We start from the raw sequence: 23,526 nt of genomic DNA, 5'->3' as shown, positions 1-23,526 counted from the left end.
TGGGTAGAGAGCATAGGAAGAGCAACATTCAATTCTCTGCTCTGCAAATGACTTAGGGCCTGATATTTATAAGCGGGAGCGCCCAAAACTCCATTTAGAGCTGTGGGCACTCAGTTTCTCTGAAAAGATCAAGTCTTCATGGTATAAGTTTAGGCATTACTGTTAACCCCCGCAGAACTGATTTTCTGTATCTACAACTATAGTAAAAGGCTAGGTTTGCATATCTGTCTTCATTAGGTTGCATATATACACCACTGGATAGATAGTACAACACTACTGGCTATAATATGTGGCTGCAGCCTAGAGGGGGTACCTAAGCCCTATCTAAAAAAAAGTTGAGAAGGTAAAGAAATGTGGGAGAGAATGGAGTAAAGATGAAGTAGGGAAGAAAAAAAAGGGAGATGGGCAAGAGCAATGGAAATCAGAAGAGTGGAACATTAAATGGGAGCCAGGGCCCATATGGAAAAAGTTGACAACCACTGCTGTCACAAGCCCCAAAACCAAACTTCACAGATACTAAGTCATAGAAGGTTAGATTTGCAAGTCTGTGTGTAACTACTTGGAGGGTGTTGGCTGCAGGCTGTCGTCCTGCCACCCCCGCCCCCGGCCACATTTTGTTTCTGGGTGCAACATAGCTTCTCATTAGATGCACTATTGCTCTCTACTGGATATAACAGGTATGGCTGCAGCCTGAAAAGTGTGTATGATTTAATATGTTAACGAAGAACCCTAGGAAGAGTAGAAAAAGGAGGAATAAACATGGGAAGAGTACACACAGAAAAGTGAGCTCCCTCTGAGTCACGTGAGTCAGTAGTACCAGTGCGAGAAACATTCATTAGATCCCAACATTAGACTAAACTATCACTTTCTGAGAGTTTAGAATTAAGATTAACTTGTTTTTTTAATCCTCAAATTAGTCACGGGTGTATTTTTCATCACTATATAAACAACCTGTGTTTTATAACATTAAGCACCAAAGACTGTAACTGGGTGTTAGCAGCATATGTTGGTAAGGAGTTGACATCAGTTTTGTGCTCCACCTTTTATTATGTTTGGTGCTATTTAGCACCATCTTTAGTTCACCAACAGGAAAAGTAGACATTACATGTATTTTCTACAATGCCTCATTACAAAGTAAAAATGTGTACGTTTTATTTATGCTTATTATAGTCACAAAAGACATTTTCATTCCAGTGTAACCCATCTAGTAAAGATAGGTAACTGGTTTATTAGGGCCTTGATCCTGCAAATTACTTCTCCCAGACAGACCTCTGTGCCCCATTGCAATTAGGACTGCTGGCACGAGTGCACCTGGCATGGCTATGATTGCAGGATTGGGGCCCACATTAGTCGTTTGCAAAACAAACCCCCCCTTCCCCTCACAGACCACCAGTTTAGTGCTGCACAGTATTTACATACTAGGAGCCATTTTGATTCTTGAGTCAAACCCCAGATCAATCTCAAATTCATCCAGTTATCAATGAGTGCCTGTGATGAGAAAAACAGCACAGAAGTTTCTGCTGCAGCTTCATGTTCTCATCTTCTCCATCCATGGGCGAGCTCAGAGCCATACGCTACTATTTTAGAATCCTCAAAATAATGCTAAATGAAACAATAGGACAGGAAAGTTTTGTTTTTTTTTTTTAAATGAATGCAGTTCACTGGGAGAGAAATGCTGAAGGTGGAATGTCTCCAGTGAGAACTCGTGGCAAAAATATCCAAACTAACATGAAACAGGCCATTGTTCTAATTACATTCACAGGACAAAAAAAATTCTTCAGTGACAAATTCTAAATGCATTGTTTGATAATGTCTTGGAAGTAGAAAGAACTGAAAGCTAGAATACATTGAATAAGAGCCTGCCATCAGAGCATGAGCCAGACTCTTAACATTATTAATGTAGTTTGGCTAGGCGTCAGTGCTACTGTACAACTAACATTTAAATGAAGGCCAGTATTTTTCATAGATTCATAGAATTTACGGCAAGAAGGGACCATTAGATCATCTAGTCTGACCTCCTTTATATTACAGGCCATTAAATTTCACCCACATATGCCTGTACTGAGTCTAATACCTTATTTGGCTAAAGCATATCTCCCGAAAAGGCATCCAGCCTTGATCTGAAGATATCAAGAGAGGGTGGCTCCTTCCCTTGGTAGTTTATTTCAATGGTTAATCACCAACACTGTTAACAAAAGTTGTGCTTAATTTATTGTTTGAATGTGCCTGGTTTCAGCTTCCAGCCACTTAAGTAAAAATGTTTCTTCTTGTCAAATAGTTTTTAAAAATATGATGCACACCTTTACTTCATAAACCAATCAGATATAAACTTTATCAGTTCATTCTCTGCTGAACTGCATTTATTTGCAAGGGTAGTTTACATTAGAAATTACACATCCTAAGTGGTGTTCTGTGGAGTTGCAAAAAAAATTCCAGAACCAATTCACTTCCATGTCTTCAAGTAGCACACCATTTTCTGCATAAGCAGGCGGTAAAATTAGAATCAGTGAGATCCTCCACCTCCTTTTCCTCGGTTCTTAGACCTCATTTCATGCCAAGCCTTCACCAGTGGTTCTCTGTTCTTCCATATGAGTTCATGGCCATAAGTTACATACCACCTGAAAACAAAAACAAAATTTCAACTGAAATTAGATCACGCAAAGCTAAAGTTAAGAAAGAGATAGAACAATGATAACTGCAATATCTGTTAAACAGCGTAATAGATGGGATAACCCAGAAGAAGCAGTAATAGAAATTAATAGGGTAAGTAAGTTTGATAAGCTTTTGGAAGAAAACACCAACAACTTTAGGTAAGCTTTCTGGTTCCATTTACTCCTAATAACTTACACAGTTCTGCATCAGAGGGGTAGCCGTGTTAGTCTGGATTTGTAAAAGCAGCAAAGAGTCCTGTGGCACCTTATAGACTAACAGACGAATTGGAGCACGAGCTTTCGTGGGTGAATACAATGCATCCGACGAAGTGGGTATTCATCCACGAAAGCTCATGCTCCAATAAGTCTGTTAGTCTAAGGTGCCACAGGACACTCTGCTGCTTTTACACAGTTCTGTACTTCCACCTGCCCCCATGTAGTTGAACAGTAGTTAGCACCTCAAATTTCTATCTCCTGTAGCCAAAAAAATTGCACCAAGTACTACTCCACTTAAAAGAATATTAGAGTATAGTATATATTGCTTATGTCAATGCATTCCAACTATATTGCCGTAGAGGCATTTCCTGATATGCAAATGAGCTCAGAAAAAAAAATCTAGAATAGAGTCACTTCATTTGAAGCAAACTGCCTCCTCTAACTGGATGGGTGCAGAAGTAATCCATTGGAAGTAATTTTTCTGGCATAACACACAGACATTTAAATGAACATCAGCACCATGCATTAGCAGAAGATTATGGTGAAGTTAGGGACCATGTAAGGGAGAGACTGACAGTGCTAGATGAACCCAGGCAGAATGTTCTCCCCACAGTTCTTTACTAATGCATCTCAGTCCTGACTTGCAATAGCACTTTTGTACCAGCCCTCAACTTCTGCTGAACAGACTGCCGGTCACACCAAGCTATGTGGAATGGACAATTTTCTACAAGGGATTATGCACATAACACAATACTCATTTCACCTGTGACCTAATTAGAATACAAACCTAGGTCTTCAATGGTGAAGTGACTGGACTGATTATTTACAAGTCTAATGAGTGGGTCTGTGTGAGGGAGGGACAGCAAAGGAGAATGGGAATCGGTCAGTGCACATGTGCTTTTGAGACCACTTTTACCCCAGTTGCCTTAATTTTCTCTCTCCTGTGTGTAATATCAGAGATCTGTCAATGGTGTGTGTAGAAGCTGTATTATAATGAACACTGATATAGACAAATCAAAATGATATGCTAACACCAAATGCTTTAGTTAGTGATTTAAGAGAAGAGGTAGTGAGGAGAATGCGGTAGCTCAGAATTTGCTAGTGTTAAGGAGTCCAACAAACAGCAAAGAGAAAGAAACTAAATTTGCAGGCCAAGATGAAAGCATTCACTGATTCCTTTAGATTATATGAATTTCTAACTGGCCATTTTTAGATAACAAGAACAATCATTCTGATTACAGTGCTGTCAGCTAAGAGGCATGTGGAAGGGGCTGAAAGGGATAATTTATAAGTTTCTTCAGGACTTTTTAGATGTTTTGATGAGCTAGTTGTAAAACTGCTGGGCAAACTTTTGCCATTTGCATTGAGTTCTTCATGCTCTTATACAGCTATACTAAGTATCAAGTAGGGTTTTATTTTAAGTGTAATAAGGTTCTTACTGTTAAGGGTGTAAGTTAGACCAGTGGTTCTCAACGGGGTGTCCATGGACCCCTGGGAGTCCGCAAGCCAGTTTCAGAGGGTCTGCCATGCAGGGCTGGCATTAGACTGACTGGGGCCCAGGGCAGAAATTTAAGCCCCGAGCTCCCCTGCCCAGGGCTGAAGCTGAAGCCTGAGCATCTGAGCAGTTTTTATAGCATGTTATTTTGGGGGGGTGGAGAGCAAGAGCCTGGGGAGGGGCTCAGAAAGAAAAAGGTTGGGAACTCTGGAGTTAGACAAGACCAGAGCTCTATCAGAGCAAAGAACAGAGAGACAGATTAGGTAATTAGTTCAACACCTCACAATGCCGAATTGTTTCCTACATTTTCTAGTGCTTCAACCCAATTAGCGATAATCTTTGAAGGCTTCACACAGGGAGACAATGCAACCAAACGAAAAAAATTACTAGCTTTTCAATGGAATTTGACCTAGCAGATCTCACAGTTGCTCACTAGCCCACCCACACTGATAAGAAGAGATACATTGAGACATGGGAAGTTTTACTGAGCTGTGCAGTTGAAAAGATGTTTTCATTAGTCCAGTGTGTCCTCCATTAAACTAATGCACCAGAAGGTTTTAAATATTTTCTCTTTTTCTAATACAGAATTGTTTGCACACAATCAATAAAGTTAATAGATAACAAAAACTTACATTCCAAATAGAGCTCCCCCAAGATGTGCTGCATGGTCAAAAAATTTCCAACCCAAAACAAGTCCTGCGGTGTCCATTGCAATAATGGCTTTTAAAGCCTATAAATGAACAAAGCATTGTGTGAGCAGAATCTGCAGCAGTCTCTAATATCCAGCAGTAGGAATGTGTCATATTTACCATTAAGCAAACATTTAAATAACAGAACATTCTCTATGACATGCAACAATACTTACTACGTAAATAAAGATTTCTCTTGAGACAGGAGCAGACTCTAGCCCTGCTGTTTTCTCACCAGACAATATACATGAAGTCTACTTCTACCAGAAGCCACAGAATAAAGGAGGCTAAGAATGTGGCAGTAAATATAATTTAATTAAAATATTCTACAAACCTAAAATGTGCATTTATTACATTTTAAAAACATATCAGCTCTATTGCAACGTCAAGCCAGAAGAGGAGGTAAATCACTGGTAAAAAGGAACATTACATACAGATCACACCAATCAAGGAAGTGTGGCAAATATCTCATTCACAGGTCAGTTCTATATAAGCCATAATCATTCTATGCAGTAACAGCCTAGATTTGTGTCTGTGCTCCCAAATACTGCCCCCTCCAACCATGTTGCCTTTGCCTCTACTAGATGGAAGGTGTGGGACAGCATCCTCAACCTCTCACCCACTGAGTATTTACTACTAGTACCGATGCTGGATGAAATATCAGACCTATTTAAGAGTAGAAGAACAGGGTATTCTAGAATGGTTATTACTGTATAAGCAGAAGTACTGATAACAGTATGTCACCCTTTAGTGGATGCAATTTACTAACTATAAGCCCTAAGACTTATACAAGTGTGCATGTTTCTTGGGTTATACACTAGCAGTAACATGGAGAAACAGTTTGCATATTTACCACAGTATTAATTAGAATAATTAGTACCTAGTTTATTGCTGAGTACATATAATTAATTGCCTTCAATTCTGAGAGTCAGAATTACATTCTCACATTTGGACTATTATGGTTAAAGGGTTTTTTGGGGTTTTTTTTGTGGCCACAGTGTAATTAAAGAAACAGTGGGTGAGGTGATATTTTATTGGACTAATATCTGTTGGTGAAAGACAAGCTTTCAAGCTATACAGAGCTGCTCTTCAACTCTGTGTAAGCTTGTCTCTTTCACCAGCAGAAGTTGGTCCAATAAGAGGCATTACCTTACTCACCTGGTCTCTCTAATATCATGGGAGCAACATGGGTACAACACTGCAGACAAAGGATAATTAAGTTTCATGAAGGAGCTACTTTTTTTAATAGTTTTTTTAAACTCTAAAGCATGAATTAATTAAGTTTTAGGTGTACATTAAGTTTGAAAATGTAACTAAATGATAAACTTGTTGATGGAGGCAGTGTAGGAGATTAAACTAATCTGAGGTTTTCAGTGAAATAACTCAGATACGGTTACACTGTTTTAGAGTTCGAGTGAAAAAACACCCCCCTGAGCGCTGCAAGTTTCAGTGCTGTAAAGTGCCAGTGTAGACCGTGCACCAGCACTGGGAGCTATTCCCCTCGTGGAGGTGGTTTTTTTAGAGCGCTGGGAGAGCTCTCTCCCAGCGCTGTGCCACAACTACACAAGCCACATTAAAGCGTTGCCGTGGCAGCGCTTTAACGTTTCCAGTGAAGATGTGCCCTAGGTAGGAGGTTAGAAAAACTCATTAAATAAACTAGTGGCATTAGTGTCTCAGGGTGTAGCTAAATGTTTTTTAAAACCTGTTTCAGGAAAGAGATCATTGAAGCGTTGATGCAAACTACAACACAGATCTGCATAAAAAACCCACAGTAAGAACAAAAGTTCCAAGACTTAAGTTTAAAGAAAGACTTGAAGGTTAGATTAGAGGTGTGTCTACACTGGTGGAGTTACAGGGCCGGCAGTTACAGTGCCACTCAGAGAGCGCTAAAGGGAAACCGCTGTTGTGTGTTCACACTATCAGCTGCCTGCGCAATACCATGTTCACACTTGCAGCGGTATTCAGAGCGGTGCACTCTGGGCAGCTCTCTCACAGAGCACCTCTTCCTCTTCTGCCGCTAAGAGTTATGGGAAGATGGAGGGGGTCGCGGGGCATCCTGGGTCCTGTCCCAAAGCCCCATGATGCATTACTTCACATCCCAGCAATCCCTGTGCTTCCGTCCACGTTTGGTGCCATCTTTCTACAGTTTTGTACTGTGCACTCTGCTCTGCTTCTTTGGGCTGCAGGAATGGATCCTGCACTGTTGACCAATACGCTGCTTGCTCTCACTAACACATCACGAGTGGCAGCGGAGTTATTCCTTAAACAACAAAGGCAAGAGCACTTCGAGATTGATCTTGCCATGTGTAGTAGCTACGACACGAGATTGCTTGTGGCATTCACAGAGGTGCTGACCACAGTGGAATGCCGCTTTTGGGCTCGGGAAACAACCACTGAGTGGTGGGATCACATCATCATACACATCTGGGATGACGAGCAGTGGCTGAAAAACTTTCAGATGAGGAAAGCCACATTCATGGGACTGTGTGATGAGCTTTCCCCAGCCCTGCAGCGCAAGGACACAAGAATGAGAGCTGCCCTACCTTTGGAGAAGCGCATGGCGATTGCACTGTGGAAGCTGGCTACTTCAGACTGCTACCGTTCGGTTGCTAACCAGTTCGGAGTGGGAAAGTCGACCGTTGGACTTGTGTTGATGGAAGTGTGCAGGGCCATTAATCGCATCCTGCTCCAAAAGACCGTGACTCTGGGCAACATGCGTGACATTGTGGCTGGCTTTGCACACATGGGCTTCTCTAACTGCGGACGGGCAATAACTGGCATGCATATTCCAATTCTGGCACCAGACCACCTAGCACGTTAATCGGAAGGGGTATTTCTCTTTGGTTTTCCAGGCACTTGTGGATCACTGTGAGCATTTCACGGACATTAAAGCAGGCTAGTCCAGAAAGGTGCATGACGCACCCATCTTTCGGAACACTGGCCTGTTCAGGAAGCTGCAAGCAGAAGATCACCGTAGGGGAAGTTGAAATGCCCATTGTGATCCTGGGAGACCCTGCCTACCCCTTAATGCCGTGGCTTATGAAGCCATACACGGGGCACCTTGACAGCAGCAAGTGCAGAATAACTGCTGTGCTTTTGGCCATTTAAAGGCCCTCTGGCGCTGCCTATATGGGAAGCTGGACCTGGCCGATGACAATATTCCTATGCTTATAGTCGCATGCTGTATGCTCCATAATATTTGTGAAGGGCAGGGTGAAAGCTTCACTCAGGGCTGGACCACTGAGGCTTAGTGCCCGGAGGCTGAATGTGAACAGCCAGAGACCAGGGCTATTAGGGAGGCACAGCACGGGCCATAAAGATTAGGGATGCCCTGAGGCAACAATTTGAATCTGAAAGCCACTAATATTTGTTATTATGCTCTAGAGTGCAGTGCTTGTAATGCTAGGAGGTGATTGTGATTGGTGCAGACGATGCACCCTGAAGGTTTAAGAAAATTGCCTGTTGCTTTGCAGGACTGTTTGCTTTCAAACCAAAACAATTCTTTTATTAAAAAACAACCACCGGAGGAGAGAAAGAGACAACCCCCTCCCCCCACACATCAGCACTGAAGGGGATGGGGGAAGGGAGGGTCCCAGGAGGAGGTGGGGTCCTGGAACGGTTAAAAGATTTGTGTATGTCCAGGTATCATTTCCAACCTTCTCCTGTGGAGTACAGTGCAGTGGGTGCTGTACTTCAGCAGGGCCAAACTGCAGAGGGATGGGTGTTGAGTGCAGTGGATACTGGGAGTCCGTATTGCTGGACTGTGATGGGGGAGGAGTGGAATGTAGTGTGTACAGACTGGAGCTAGGAGGTTGATAAGAGTGTGTTGGCGGTGTCTGGGGTGGGGGGGGCGCATGGGAAAGAGTTTTGTGACAGCGGCTGCTGGGGAGGGCAAGTAAGGAGCTGCTTGGTTTGCAGTGCTAGTAGCACCTGGAGCATGTCTGCTTGGCGCTCCATAACGTTTAAGAGCCACTCCGTGGCTTTGTTCTGGCATGCCGCGTTCTCATTTAGGTCTCTCTTCTTGCCATCCCGCCACTCCTTCAATTCTTGTTTTTCAGCCGCAGAGTGTATCATGACATCATACAGAAAGTCCTCTTTAGTTCTTTCTAATTCTGCGCAGCCGTTCAGCTGGAGATAATAGAGAGGGAGGCTGGGCTCCCAAAGTCATATCTGTGAAGCCAAAATGCAACATTTTACAGAATCAGTATTGTTTGCGACAGACCACCAATTCAATGATTTAAAACACAGCTGCTATTCACATACCTATCAATAACTGGCTGACCCCTGGCAAGCACACAAGCCACAAGACCCCCAAAATGGTGAGTAACCACAGGGGCAGGGGAAATCAGTGTTCCAGGACCATACTGTATACTGGGCACGTGGCTCTTGGGGAGAGCCAGCACTGTAAGGGGGGAGCGTTATCATTCCTGTCCCCACATTTTCCACAGGCTGTGTTCATTATGGAAGATATCTTGCTGCTGAGGGGGAGCTGGGAATCAAGGGAGCGTCTTCTCCAAGACTGCGGCTTGCCTGTGTGCAGCAATGGTCCTGTCCTGTCCCCCCCTTCCCCACATGACGGCAGATTGGCACGGGAAATTTACCCTTAATGGGGCAAGAAACAAAGCAGCTCTGCCAAATGCTGCAGTGGATTGCCCAGTATCTCCAGGAGAGTTTTGTGGAGATCTTTGAGGCAGATTCCTGTGATGCGAGGGAGTCAATCAACAGCCTGTTCCACCGCTCAGACTAGGCATGTGGTGGTATGTGCATCATACAGACATAACCCTGCTTTCTGCAACCCTCCTGCCCCCAACATCTTCTCTTCAGTGATTCCCAAAATCAAAGCCACTTACCAGGGGCCTCCTTTCCTGTTTGCACTTCACCAAGCTCCAACAGCTGTGACTGGCTAGCCTCCTCCAGGGTAGAGAAGAGCTCGGGGCTGCATGCATCTCTGACCTCCAAGGTGTCCTCTGCCTTTGGGCCCCTCTTCCCCTCCACATCCTCGTTCAAGATTTCCTCCTCCTGTCTTGGTCCACTCCAACTGGCATGTGAGCCACCAAAGTAACCACAGTGGCCTTTGCAGTGGAGGTGGGGTCGACCCCGAGTATTGTGTCCAGCTCTTTATAGAACTGGCAGCTTGTGGGCGCAGCACTGGAGCAGCAGTTTGCCTCCCGCGCCTTGTGGTAGGTGTTCCACAGCTCCTTCGTTTTGATCATACACTGCAGTGTATCCCAGTCATGGCCCCTTTCTGTCATGCATTGTGAAATCTGTCCGTAGGTATCATAATTCCTATGGCTGGAGCGCAGCTGGGACTGTGCAGCGTCCTCTCCTCAAATGCTGATGAGGTCCAGCAGCTCAGCGTTGCTCCAAGTGGGGGATCACCTGGTACATGGAGCAGGCATGGTCACCTGGAAAGATGCGCTGAGACCACTGCATGCATCACCGAGCAAACAGGAAAGGGACTTTCAAAATTCCCAAAGAATTTAAGGGGTGGGGATGACTGTCACCTGAGGGAGACTAGAAGAGTTCAAACCGATGACCAGAGAGGTGAAAACAGGCATTGTGGGACACCTCCTGGACGCCAATCACTGCGCTGTAATCGACCAGGGTGTCTACACGGGCACCACAATGCTATAGCCCCAGCACAGAAAGCTGCATGCCTCTCGTCGGGGTGGTTTTTTTACAGCACTGCAAATGCACGGTTTCTGTGCACTAAGTGGCCTGGCACTGCGTGCACCTCGGGAGTTACAACTGTGCAGTAAAGAAAGCTGCTTTACTGCACAGTGTAGACAAGGCCTAAAAAATGCTTTGAAATTTAAAACTGATAGAAATCTCAGTAAACTCATTCCCTTACAGTGCATATTTTAAACCCAGTTGTCTTAAAATGGGTTTAAATACAGCAATTAAGCTATCACTTAATTTTGTATGCTACTGAACACTAAAACAGTGTTCAGTAGCATACAAAAAAGATGACTATGCATCTTAACTCAGGAGTCAAGATATATGAATGAGTTTCTAAAATATATATATTTTTTAAAAGCGGGGAAAGGAAACAAAGAATGAGAATATTAAGAATATGCCACAAAAGCCCCAGGGATTTATTCCTGTTCCTAAAACTTATGTTCTTAGACACAGCAGCAGGAAGCGTCTAAAGCAGGAGACAAGCATCTACAGCAACGTGATTAGAAATGATTTTTTCTGGAAAATTAAATTCTCAGATCTGCCTCTGCAGATTTCCTCTTTCTTATTCGCCCCCAAGTTATTTTTCACACAGTTCATTTAAAAGTTGCCTGAAATAAGTAACTAGGTCCTGCAGTTTATCCCTAACAAACATAGCCATACACTATGTGGCACACTTTGAATGACAATAGGTTCCCACAGTGCATGTACACAATTTTGTTATACTTTCTCACAGGCATCGGGTTCCCTTTCCCTACCCCCGTTTTCTGCAGCTTTAAGAATTTGGTGTGAAATACACCTCCAGGAAGGAATCTAGAAGTTAAGCTCTATACAATTTAAAAAAAACAACCAAGAGACAAGCAATTGAAAACAAGCCAGATCCTTGATTGCTCTGCATCTTGTCTAGTCATTATACACGAGAATAGAGTCAGTGCAGAACTCTACCAAATGAGAATGACAACATTTTATGCCCACTTTGCATTGGTGTAAATGACTACATAAAGTTCAGAGCAACAGCAAATCAGGCCCTAAGACTTCAAGCCATGACCATGTATTTAAATAAAAATTAGATATTGTTTGTATACTCATATTAAAAGGAGACATTCAGATACTATTGGAGTGTAGGGAAAGGAAAATATTTAAAGTATATAATTTCATCTGATATTCAAAGGCACTTACATTTCCTGCTGTAAATGTGAACATTGGAAGAAGTATGATGGCTAGTTTTGCTTCTGGCATCTTCGTACATACTGCTGCAAGGACAGTCATTATAGCTCCTGACTGAAAATACATTAAAATACATGAAAGTGAGCTGAGATATTACCCAAGGGAAATTTATTTTTCCAGTATGTGGACCTATTTTGCTTGCTGCCTTTCTTTTCCAATGCAGCCCTATGACAAGTCCCAAAGCACAAAGCAGTATGGTTTGTTTAGTATAGAAATAAATCAAGAAATCAGGGCTTTATTTTGAGATCTGAATGTATAAAAGCTGAAAGATTTGCTTCCTATGTCCTCATTGTCTGACCTCTAAAAAACGAGTTGTAACCTTTTCTGAAAACCATTTCATTTGTAATGATCATAAATAACCGATGTTAATATAGTGCCTTTCATCCCAATGAATTTTAGAAATATAATCTAGTACTGCTGAAATATAACTGTAGCTAAGGTGAAAGCAACCACTCAGTTTAAAGCATGCTGGACATCAGCAGATGACAACTTTTTTGGCCAAAGAAACTGGAGCAAACCCCTCCTCTAACAACATAAGCCCATTGGATCTTCCAAGTCCATGCATAGACAAGACCTTAAACTGTATGTCAGTTTGTGTGGTAATATCAATACCTGATCAGTGAGAAAGTTACTCTGTAGCAAATACAAATGATTTGCAGGATAAGTGAACCATATGTATATGGCATTAATTGAAATTCAACTTATCAACTGCAGCTCTAGTTGTCCAACAAGTTCCTTCCTCTGTTTGAAAAACAAAATGTTTTTTTAAAAAAACCAAAACATGATACAAATAAAACCATAAATCTTGATCTAGCAGCAAGTTCACTTTATCCTTACTATAAGTTGGTTGAGTGCCTTAAAACATCCCAAAGCTTTGTGTATTTTTATTTAGAAAAAATGTAAGCAGAAGAGAAAATAAGCATACCACTCCTGCCAATTCTACAGAATTCAGAAATTCTACAAATTGAGTGTGCTCAAGCAAAAGTTCTATATTTTTGGGAAGGAAGTTGATGGGAAACATTTCACCAGCATTACTTGTTAATTTCTACTGTCCCTGATCGTATGATCTCTTGTGACCTCTTCAAAAAGCATACGATTTTCAATAATTAGAGCATAATTATGCATTACAGTCTCATGTAACAATCTTTATAAAACAGTGAGTTCAGTTCTACAATTTATCTACTCAGTGACAAGAGATCCTGCTGCTAAGCACTAGTTTACAACCCATTAGCATTTAGCAGCATTAGTTCTGGGCTGCTGGTACCAAGGGCTTGAAAGGATGGCTCAGTTCTTGCACAGGAATGACTGACTATTCTCAATGCTGATAACTCCTGCCTGCCTTCCCAAGCCAACATATCCCTGGTTTCTAAGAAAGCTGTGGAATACAGTGCTTTGAAACTGGTTTTAGTGATGCTATGAGATATAGTATTTGGGGATTTTAAAACATATGCTACTCACAGCTCCAAGTGATGGTCCAAATCTTCCAGTAGTTACTTTACTGATGTAACTGACAAATGTGGAGATAACACCTAAAAAAGGTGAAATTACTGTCAGAAACCATATCGGGAATGTAAGTGAGGTGCAGGAGGTGCCAAAACATTGCCTAAATCTTTGCATGAGGTATCTTGTACACTAACTTTTTAACTTAATTTTTCAAGGAGGTAGGCATGGAGACGAGAAACGGTTGTAGTTTTGGCTGTCATCTCAAGGATGTCCTAAGACATTGTTAAAAACTAATAGTTCAGTGATGAAGCATGACTTTAAATACAAGGCTTGCACTCTGACAGCCTAAAACGAAACATTCCAATGTGATTAGTGCTCTGTTCTGCAGCAGTTCTTTGCGGGCAGGGACCATCTTTTTGTTTTTTGTTCAGTGCCTCACAATGGGGTCCTGGTCTATGACTAGGGCTACTAGATACTACGGTAATACAAATAAATAATTAAAATAAGCACCAGGGTTGGCGTATGACAGCCTATGGGAATGAAGAATCAGTGTCTACAGCTATATTAATCTTTCTCTCACTTCCTACCTGCATAAATATGGTCATGACATTTATTTAAAGTATTAATCTTTTGAAAAATTACCTGCAGAAAGGTACACTGCTATGAACTGCTCACGTCCCAAAAGAGAAACTATACTTGAAGAAAAACTCCACAACACATACATATTTGCAGCCATGTGGAACAAAGAGAAATGACTAAATGTAGAGAGCAGCATGGGAGAGCAAAGGACTCCTACAAGAAGAAGAAAACTAGTGGTTAATGAAGAACAAATACAGGCCATTTTAGTATTTTTATTTTCATTTGTGTGCATAAGTACTTACAACACAAGCAAGAGAAAATATAGTTATCAGACTTCTTAAATATTTCATAAGCTTTAAATGTGTAAAATGCAAGAAGTGTAATGAGCATCAGATTCAGTGTGGTGACTGCTAAAGCATACAACATTTTTTAAGAAATCGGTCACCCATGTGAAATAGTACATTAAAGATTTCCTTGTGGAGAGATTACATGGATTTTTCAAAAGCTTCCACACCATTCTTTAGAGAGAGTGGGAAAGCCGCTTTTTTTCCATTGAGGGTTGTGTCCAATTATTACTGCTTAGGTTAAGGTACGAAGGAGAATCTTAGCTTTCATTTTAAAAAATGTCTAGTCCTATTCAGTGCAGTGGTAAAGCTAAATAGATAGAAACCAATCTCTAGTTCAAAGTCTGAAAATTTCAGAGGACCCTAAGTCAACTGGGAGTCCAACTCCCATTGAAATTCAGTTAGTTGTCTAATTCCCTTAGGCTTTCCAAATCCCAACCTACAGGCACAAGCATCTGGTTTCCACTTCTACAGCAGGAGTAAGGGGATGGGAGGTACCAGAAGAGCCTCCTCCCTCATGTTCCTCCACATCCCTGTCTCTATTTTGGAAATGGACCCCAACTGCTTGTGCCTTTAGATCCTACAGTTAACATTTTCAAGGCTATTTTACCACGAATGAAAGCTGAGATTCTCCTTCATGTGGAGAAAAGGCCCGCTCTGTGGCAAAGGACTTGTAGGAACCCTCTCATGCTCATTGGCAAGTATACAATTGTTATACAGTGATAAGCAAATGCACACCATTCTGCATGTGTGGTGGTGTCCATCTCCCCTGCACTCAGGCCACTAATTCCTATCAGCAGGGAATATTAATGTTAAAAATCAAGAACAACTTTAAACAGCTTTTTTAAGAACCATAAAAATGGTTTGTTTCCTCCCAAAAGACCAGGAAGAGTACTAATCGGGACTGAGCTAGGACTTCATTCCACTATGAGAGAAATCCCCCTTTGCAAAGACATAAGCCATTTGTTGTTCCGCGTGGCACACTTGAAGATACTGGACCTTAAAACCTTGACATTATAATCTCTAGCAAAGATATTTTTGGGAAAAAAAATTATAAGTTTCTATAAATATATTATTTATAATTTACCCCTCCACAAGACCCGCCTGTTGAATTGGACGGACAGACATACTCACACATAGTACACTTACTAGAGGCTGGATTAGATGTGAAGTAAGTTATCATTGTCCGCTGCATAGAAGGGATTCTCCATAAACAGAACACAAAGACATTTGCAGCTATGATACCTAGTAAGAAAAAAATCCAATTTAGAGACAAAGTATGAATATAACATACAAGAACAAAGCACTTGGTAGCCAAGTTTCAGAATTTCAGGGCCATGTTTAAAACAATATCTGTTTTTTTCTTTGCTACTCCCATATAAAAATGGCAATTTTAAATTTTATTTTCTGATTTTAAGAAAAATGAACTGGAATTCAGAAATCTTTACACAATGAACACCCTTTTAACAGAAGTCACATTTTGTATCTAAACCAGCATTCCTTTAGTTGCACAAAATACACACATGTATATTGTCCAGTGAGTCACTTCCAAGAAATCTGCAACTAACTACAAATTTGTCTTTGTAATTTACAAACTGTTGTTTACTTACTAAGTTTTAATTCTGATCATGTTATAATTTAGATAAGAATGTAAATGATTGAGAGCAGACAGATGAAAGTTTACATCCTTGCAGGTTTCCAAGTATTTGCAGACACCTAAAACCAAATTAAAATATAGCTTTGGCCCTGGAAAGCACATAAAGCTGTTTTTAAAGATCTGAATGGTTTATATTATAAATCTGGCATTACTGGGGAGGGGAAGATAATGTCTTTCCTTGTAAAAACTTAGATTCCTTATTTTCATGACTTATCTGAAAGACTCCTGCTGAACTCAAACGAGCTGCTTTTAGCTTTAAGAGAGAGCCTATCCTACGCTACAGTGCTTTCTTATTAACCAAGGATTTCATTATGTGGTCAACAACACCAAGTTATAGAAGACCTCGACAAGGAATTTTTGCAAAATAATTCCAAATCTGTTCTGGTGCAACATGGCAGATAAGTATGTTTGAAACGTTTCAATGTACACCAGTTAAATTTACATGTAATATGTACAAGGCCCTATTTAATTTGCAATATTGTGGAAATTCAATTTTGACAATGGGAGCCCTGGGCGGCTGCCGACAGTGGAAATTTGCGGAACAGTAACAATGGGCTTTATTACTACAAATAAGGTCCGTTATTACTTTTCTGCAATTTTCCATGACTTGTCTGCAATTCAGCCGCGATTTTTTGACAACCATCCTGCAGTTCAAGTAGGGCCTTAAATATAAATATTAACCCTATATTGAGACTCACCACAGAGACTATGCATGATTAATTTTCCACCTCATTTTTCCAGACAGAACATTGGCATAATAAAAGCTTAAACTGGATGTTAAGAGTAATCCAAAATATTGTATAAAAACCAGTTGATGGGACCTTATATTTAGCTGAAATTCTTTAATGTGGCTATAATTGCCCTAAACATTCAAGACTTAAGTGCAATTTATTTTTAGACTACTGAGCAATCCTTTAAAATGAGGTAGAAAGTGGTTGAAACCAATTTAAATATTTTGTCCTTAAAGATTTACTTTTTCTATATAAATATATATTTTATGACAAATGGAAACACTGGTTATTTAGGCTCCAATATGGTTAATAGAAATCTGCTCAGGTACTCAAATATTTTTACATACAGCATACATAACATGGAGCATGTTCTAGATTAAATGCCATAAATTAGCTATTTCTCATCTATTTTTCTCTTTAATCTGAATAACTTTGTGAGATGTCTATTAATGGGATTTCAAAAATTCTGTATTAAGCAGATTCCAGGTTATTCCTGTTAAATATAAATACCTATATATTATGTAACAAAATCTGATACACAACAAGATAGCTACCTCCTGTTTGCAATATTGTGTATGCAGTCGTGATACATTAACAGGAAGCAGTGAGTTTATGCTGCAACACATCAAGAAAAATTACAATATGTTTCCATTATTTCTGGTTATGGTGCATAAAATTGCATGATATTCCTTGGATGACAAAGAACATTTCCAGAAAAAGGAAAAGATAGCTATTTTACCCAGTAGTACACAGTAAATCTGCCTCTCACGAGAAAGCTGTTAACTTGAAGGACAACTACTATTCAACACAGTTTGTGCTGGTAGGCTCTGGCAAGGTTATAGAAATTCTCTACTATGCTGCTTCTAAGGGTCCCTCATGCTCAATTTTTACTGTACTTCTATACATGTAGTAGAAAGAAGATTCTAACACTGCACAATATTCCAAACAAGTTAGTGGAGATTTCATTTAACGTACAAGAAATATGTTCTGTGAGAAGGAATGGGTACCAGAGGCAGATGGGGAATGAAAATAGCGTGTACGTACAGAGATTTGCTTTGTTTCTTACAATCGATAAGCATGGTATGAAAGCCATCTATTGTGACATACTGTACCTGTTTGCCATAATTCTCTTCCTGTGAATGTCTAATACTTGTAAGCTAACACAAACCTGTCACAGTCCGCTGACCCTCACTCAGGCTATTCCACCACATGTTAACCTGAAAGAGAATAAGTAGTATTCACAGACCTCCCAAAATAGCCAGGATCTCAGAACTATTTGAAAAATCACATAAGGTTCCACTTAAATAAATACATAAAAATCAAGTTCTTTTTAACAGAAGGATTGAGTAAATATACGTTTCTAATATTCATTCTGTTAGTTTTTTTATAGAAAAGTTAATTTTCTGTTCATATATTTTTTAATATCTCCTCTTTCAGTTAAATATCCTGTTACAGAAAAAGATCCAGTCCTTACATGGTATTAAACAGCATAGCTCCACTGAATTCCAAAGAACAATATCAGTTTATACCAATGAAGATCTAGCCCACAATATTTATGTTTATCTCCTAGGCTGAGCCTCTTGCTGACAGCTATTTGTGGTCTCACACCACCCACCTTTGAGAGTCCACCTTTGTGCCAGAGGTCATTTTTTACAGAAGCAGCTCACAAGATGTGACAGTCACTCCCCCTTGTATCCAGTTCAGCCCATCCCTCCCTCCATCTCTAAGAAACCCTCTAGAAAAATTTATTATGACCTCAGGCAGCTCTTAAATGTGCTTTTTTCCCCTCTGTCCCCTTCTAATAGTCCCTTTTAAATACATTTTTTAAATTGTTGGTTTGATTATACTTAGTTTTAAAACACTCCGAGGTGCTACATATATTATTTCTAGAGGCTGGACAAAAAGTGACCAAATAAGATTTCAGTTAATTGTTCAAGTCATCACTCCATCTCTCCCCATTTCCTTAATTATCTGGCTTAGGATCTGGATAAACCCACATCAATATTTTCTCCCCATCATGTCCTCCAGTATGGCCATTATGCAAACATGATTTTGTGTAATACAAAAAGCCTACATGCCTTTACAAACTAGTACTGGATGCTGAATTTAGGATACTTGTATTACCAGATGGAGATAAGGGCTGGGGATTTTTTTAAAATGTATTAGCAATGACATAGTAGTTTTGTTTATTATATTTTAGATAGTTAATTAGAATCCAGCAACCCTTTCCTATCAGATAGTTTAGTACTAAACTTGTTTTCTTCACAATGTCTAAATACTCTTAAGGGGCAGCTTTCATGTTACATCTCATTCATATGAACACAGATGACAAGACATGCATTTGGACAGGAGTACTACAGTGTATTCAACTCACATCACGGACACAGAGGGTTCCTCTGCATCCTGCTCAGGGCACATTGCCTCTGCACCTGACACTCACCTCTACTAATAGTGGAAGAAACAGACCAGGACTAGGAATCAGATCTGCTCTACTGCTTGCCAGGGAACCAACCTCTCTGTGGACATAATGTATAGAACCCATTTCTTATATTTTAAATGAAAATATTACAGTAAAGTGCAAGTGATTGTGTTGCCAACTGATACTTTTATCATAAGTCGAGCAATATTTGGTCTTTGTCTTAAAGTCACAAATTCTGGAGTCAGGTGTTTACTTGGGAATTTATTTTTTTTTAATGTTCATTTATAAAAATGTTTCTAGTCCTTATAATTGCAAAGAAAAGCTTGAAAACATGAAACTTAAAGGCTCAAAACCAAGAAGACAAGAATCTCATATTTATGCTTTTTAAAAAAAACTCATGATTTTTAAGCCAATGATTTTTGAACACTGAGGGTTGGCAACACTACGCTTTCTAACACGATAAAAAAGCAAGTGGCATTTTAAGATGTATTAGATATACCAAGAACTATTGGTCTCCTGTCCATTTTTTTGGGGGGGGGGCAAGAAGCAGGCTGCTATTGTATCTATTTGATAGCACTCCCAAATGCTTAGTTTTCATCTGTGCTAACTGTGAATCAGCTTCCTTTTGAATTAACATATAGCACACTGTAAACTGCAAGCCTGTCTCCCCCAGCCCAGAGAGGACTAATGCCAACCCCAAAAGTCTGTTCAGGCCCTTCCTTCAGGGTCCAGTTTCATTCTTTAAATACAAAACTCAGAGTAACACACACAGTTATCCTGCAGATCGAAACAGTTTGGATGGCACCAGTGGCCTTTCCCCTTGCATCTCTCCCCACACATCTCTCCCCACTGCTCCAGAGCCAGCCAGGGGAGCCAAATTCCTTCCTGCAGCTCTCCTAGTCCTTTATATAGGAATCAGCTGACCCATTCCCAACTGGGTCTGATAATGGAACAGGGCAGGCTGCCCAGCCCCAACCGCCCTGACCCTTAAAGGGAACAGACCATCCTGTTATGCAAACCTGTGTCATTTCTGCCATACAGCACTAATTAGAAAAGTTGTTATAGTGTCAAATTCTTGGCACTTTAAAATAAGACAGACAAATATCTATTACTGTATTCAACCAATACTAGAGAGGCATCAATATACATGCCTGATTTTTACTTTGTTGTATCCAGCGTTGACCATGTGGCAGTCGTCCAGGATTACATTACTGAGGTAGGTCAAGCATCATATTCAGTAAAACACTAAGCACACTATTCATATGCAATACATGTTATTATAGTCCTATAATCACTGTACTGACCACATTTAAATTCACAAGATAGTTATGTTCTGTGTACCTGCTTTCTGAAGTCCCCACTTTTCTGAGGTTGTAACTTATCCATCCAATCTGCTCGAGCCTCATCAAAATAGTTCTGGACCCGGGATTTTAGGTATTCATACTGCCAAATAGCAGCTGATCCAAATGCACAACCTGTAAACTATGTCACATCAGATGCATTCAAAACCAAAGTCTAATATGGAAGACAAACTCTTACACAATTTTAGGTTAAAAAATATAGCACGTGGTCCTACTGCACTTACATATGAATACTATTAAAAACATTCAAAAAGTGAGGTTCTCACTGAATTATATATTACATATTGTCTAATACAATCAATATTGCTAAGAGCCTTCTTTTTATGGTTATTTTGCCAGACATTGCAGGCTACTGCCTAACTGCCAGTTAGTGGCAGGATTAGATAATACTGTGCCACAAAAATCAGTAGTCTTGTTGCAAAATTTAGGGTCAGTGTGCTAAACCTTCCGCTCCTTTCTACTTTGTTAGGAGAGGTCTTCATTCCCTTTCTTTCAGGCTGGAGGGAGAAGGGAAACAGGTACCAGAGGATGGGACACTGACTGGGATGCAACAGGAAAGGCACTCTGACTTTCAAGGATGATTCAAAAAGGCTGTAGAGTATACGAAAACAGCTAGCAGTTTGTTTAGCTTCAGGATGATTTTTTTTTTTAACCTTACTCGGGAGAGGGAGAAGTACTGGCAACACTCAGGACTCAAGAAGAAGCTAGTTGAATAGTATATGTATGGGAAATGTATTCAAGAATATTCTCTCCCTTTGAAAGGGATAGCAGCTCCCTTAGGACTGGCAAGCAAGACACTGTACAGATTATAAAAACACAGGACTATTTAAGTAGGAATTCCCAGATTAATGGGGTAACCATTTGGTAATACTGCTCCTGGAAGAAATCCACCAAACCCACTGAAGATAGTGAGTTAAAATAGAAAAAAAAATGTTCTGAGAAAACGGTTTTAAAAAGTTAAGAAAAGGTACCTTGATGGTGATGGGTATACAGCCTCATGCAATAAGCTTCTGTGATTTTATTGCATTATTTTTAATGGAATACTCTCGTTTATCATGCACAAATTCTATTGCAGTCACCTGCACAAGTAACTCCGCATCAAAGCTACTTCTAATACATGTAACATGATGGCACAAACAATTACCCCAATTGTGAAAAAGAATGGCTTCACAAGATGCTTCAGTGAAGGGGAAGAAGTATAAAAGATTGTTTCCTGTACTGGAGGAGACAGACTACTTTTGTATGGTTTGGAGCCAGTTTCTTGGTCTGGTTTTCGAGGTTCAGTCTTTTGTGGCACTCTTTTGAATCCATTTCTCTGCTGTGTATATAAAGTAAACCTGGGAAAAGAAGAAATGGGTGCCATATACAAAGTCAATTTTGACTAACTATCGCTATTTAAACCCAAACCGTCTTATTATCTAGATGTTACAGAAACTTTTTGGTAGGGAGGGGGAGATAGATCAGCTAACTTCTTTACACAACTGTAAAGAGGTGTGTTCTTCACCTGCATTCCACTGCTTCAGGATTTACGTTGCCCTTCACAGAACGGGGAAACTAGCTATTGTGTGTTTCAGCCTCTTATTTTCCAGTCTAGCTTGCATAAGGATACGAAAATACAATAATCATGGTATCAGCATACTAGCTAAAAGTTCTGGCAACATGGTTCAACTCTGTTCCTCACTGTGTTATGAAACCAACTCAGACCATTCATTTCCCAAGACTGGGGAGCTGCTGGGAAGCAGCTTAAGTTTCAGGCCCTGGAACGGCCAAGTTAATTTTGTGTTACTTCAAGTGTAATCCTTAATGCAGGGGTGTCCAGCCTGAGCCCGAGAAGGAGCCAGAATTTAACAACGTACACTGCCAAAGAGCCACAGTAATATGTCAGCAGCCCCCCATCAGCTCCCCACTCCCACTCCCAGTGTCTCCCACCCACTGGCAGCCTCACTGATCAGCACCTCCTGATCAGATGTTTTCGTGGCATGGGGGGAGGGGGGCAGAGAGAGAAGTGAGGACAGGCAGGCTCAGGAGAGGGTGCAGGAAGAGGTGGAGTGGGGGAAGGGCCTGTGACAGAGCCAGGGGTTGAGCAGTGAGCACCCCCTGGCACATTGGAAAGTTGGCACCTGTGGCTCCAGCCCCAGAGTCGGTGCCTATACAAGGAGCCGCATATTAACTTCTGAAGAGCCGCATGTGGCTCCAGAGCCACAGGTTGCCACCCCTGCCTCAGTGCATTACCTTGTTATCAAGTAATATGGTTAAAATAACACCACAGGATGGCAGTGCGCTTGAGTTAATGCTGAAGGAATTTCAACTTTGGGAATTTCCTCATTTTAATGCTCGATCTTAGCACTGCACTACCACCGGGGGACGTATGTACCGTTACAGACAGTCCTCTCACTCGGTTAAATGCCCCGGGGTGTGTCTGAGCCTGTCCTAGCCAAGGGGCGCCAGGTGCGGGCTGGGAGACCCGTAGGCCCAACACTGGCTCTACACAGCCCGGCTCCACTCCCTGGACGGATTTTCAAGAGATTTTCCGCATTTCCTCTGAAACGCGCCCCCGGCCGAGCCTGGGCCATTTCGCGGCCGGCTGCAGAGGCAGGGCCCCGCCAGGGCACAGGGAGATGGGCAGAGGCCAGGTTGGGTCTCGCCAGTCGGAAGCCCCCAGCTCGGAGCCGGGGCGCTCCTCACACAGCACGGGGACTGCGCAGAGCCTGAGGGGTCCGGGACAGCCCGCAAGGCGCCGGGGCCCTCCCCACCTGCAGCCACCGGCGGCACGCCCCCGTCCCCTATGCCTAGCACCCGGACCCCCCACCCGGCTCATCGCACCGGTCTCAGCCGGGACCCCGTCCCGGGCGGGCCGCTCCCCCCCGTACCTGTGGCCCCGAGAGCGGCGGCCGCTCAGCGCCTCTCGGCTGCAGAGCCGGGCCCAGCAGCTCCACGCCATGTTCCGACCCTGGCCCGCCCCGAACCTCAAGCGCTTCCGGAGCACCCGGCAGCCTCGGCCGCCATCTAACCGGGAACAGCGCCTGGCGCGTCACAAG

The 23,526-nt window shown here is 41.6% G+C and overlaps 1 protein-coding gene across 2 annotated transcripts; it reads right to left on the bottom strand.

Annotated features, from left to right (window-relative positions):
- Positions 1–1,027: 1,027 nt before the first annotated feature.
- On the bottom strand, positions 1,028–23,505 carry PARL (presenilin associated rhomboid like). 2 transcript variants are annotated; one of them, XM_048864135.2, is made up of 10 exons: positions 23,359–23,505; positions 21,633–21,825; positions 20,469–20,609; positions 17,877–17,925; positions 15,470–15,565; positions 14,040–14,189; positions 13,413–13,483; positions 11,907–12,008; positions 4,995–5,092; positions 1,028–2,618 (listed from the first exon to the last, which is right to left on the bottom strand). In XM_048864135.2, the coding sequence occupies exons 1-10, from the start codon at positions 23,427–23,429 to the stop codon at positions 2,504–2,506; spliced, it is 1,086 nt and encodes a 361-aa protein (XP_048720092.1). In that variant the 5' UTR covers positions 23,430–23,505; the 3' UTR covers positions 1,028–2,503. The 2 variants fall into 2 exon arrangements, with proteins under 2 accessions (XP_048720092.1, XP_074988340.1); XM_075132239.1 differs by lacking the exons at positions 1,028–2,618; positions 4,995–5,092 and adding an exon at positions 9,902–10,430.
- Positions 23,506–23,526: the final 21 nt, after the last annotated feature.

Source organism: Caretta caretta, chromosome 9 (assembly GCF_965140235.1).
Source record: "Caretta caretta isolate rCarCar2 chromosome 9, rCarCar1.hap1, whole genome shotgun sequence".
NCBI lineage: Eukaryota > Metazoa > Chordata > Testudines > Cheloniidae > Caretta > Caretta caretta.
Note: the sequence above shows the minus strand (reverse complement) of the source record. Positions and strands in the feature narration are given on the sequence as shown.

Excerpts from the sequence above, each read along its gene's own strand:
- PARL (XM_048864135.2), bottom strand. The coding sequence starts at position 23,429 with ATGGCGTGGAGCTGCTGGGCCCGGCTCTGCAGCCGAGAGGCGCTGAGC. Across the intron at positions 13,484-14,039 it reads AGCAGTGTACCTTTCTGCAG|GTGTTATCTCCACATTTGTC; the intron begins GTAATTTTTCAA and ends CACCTTTTTTAG. Across the intron at positions 12,009-13,412 it reads TTGGACCATCACTTGGAGCT|TCAGGAGCTATAATGACTGT; the intron begins GTGAGTAGCATA and ends ATGTATTTTCAG.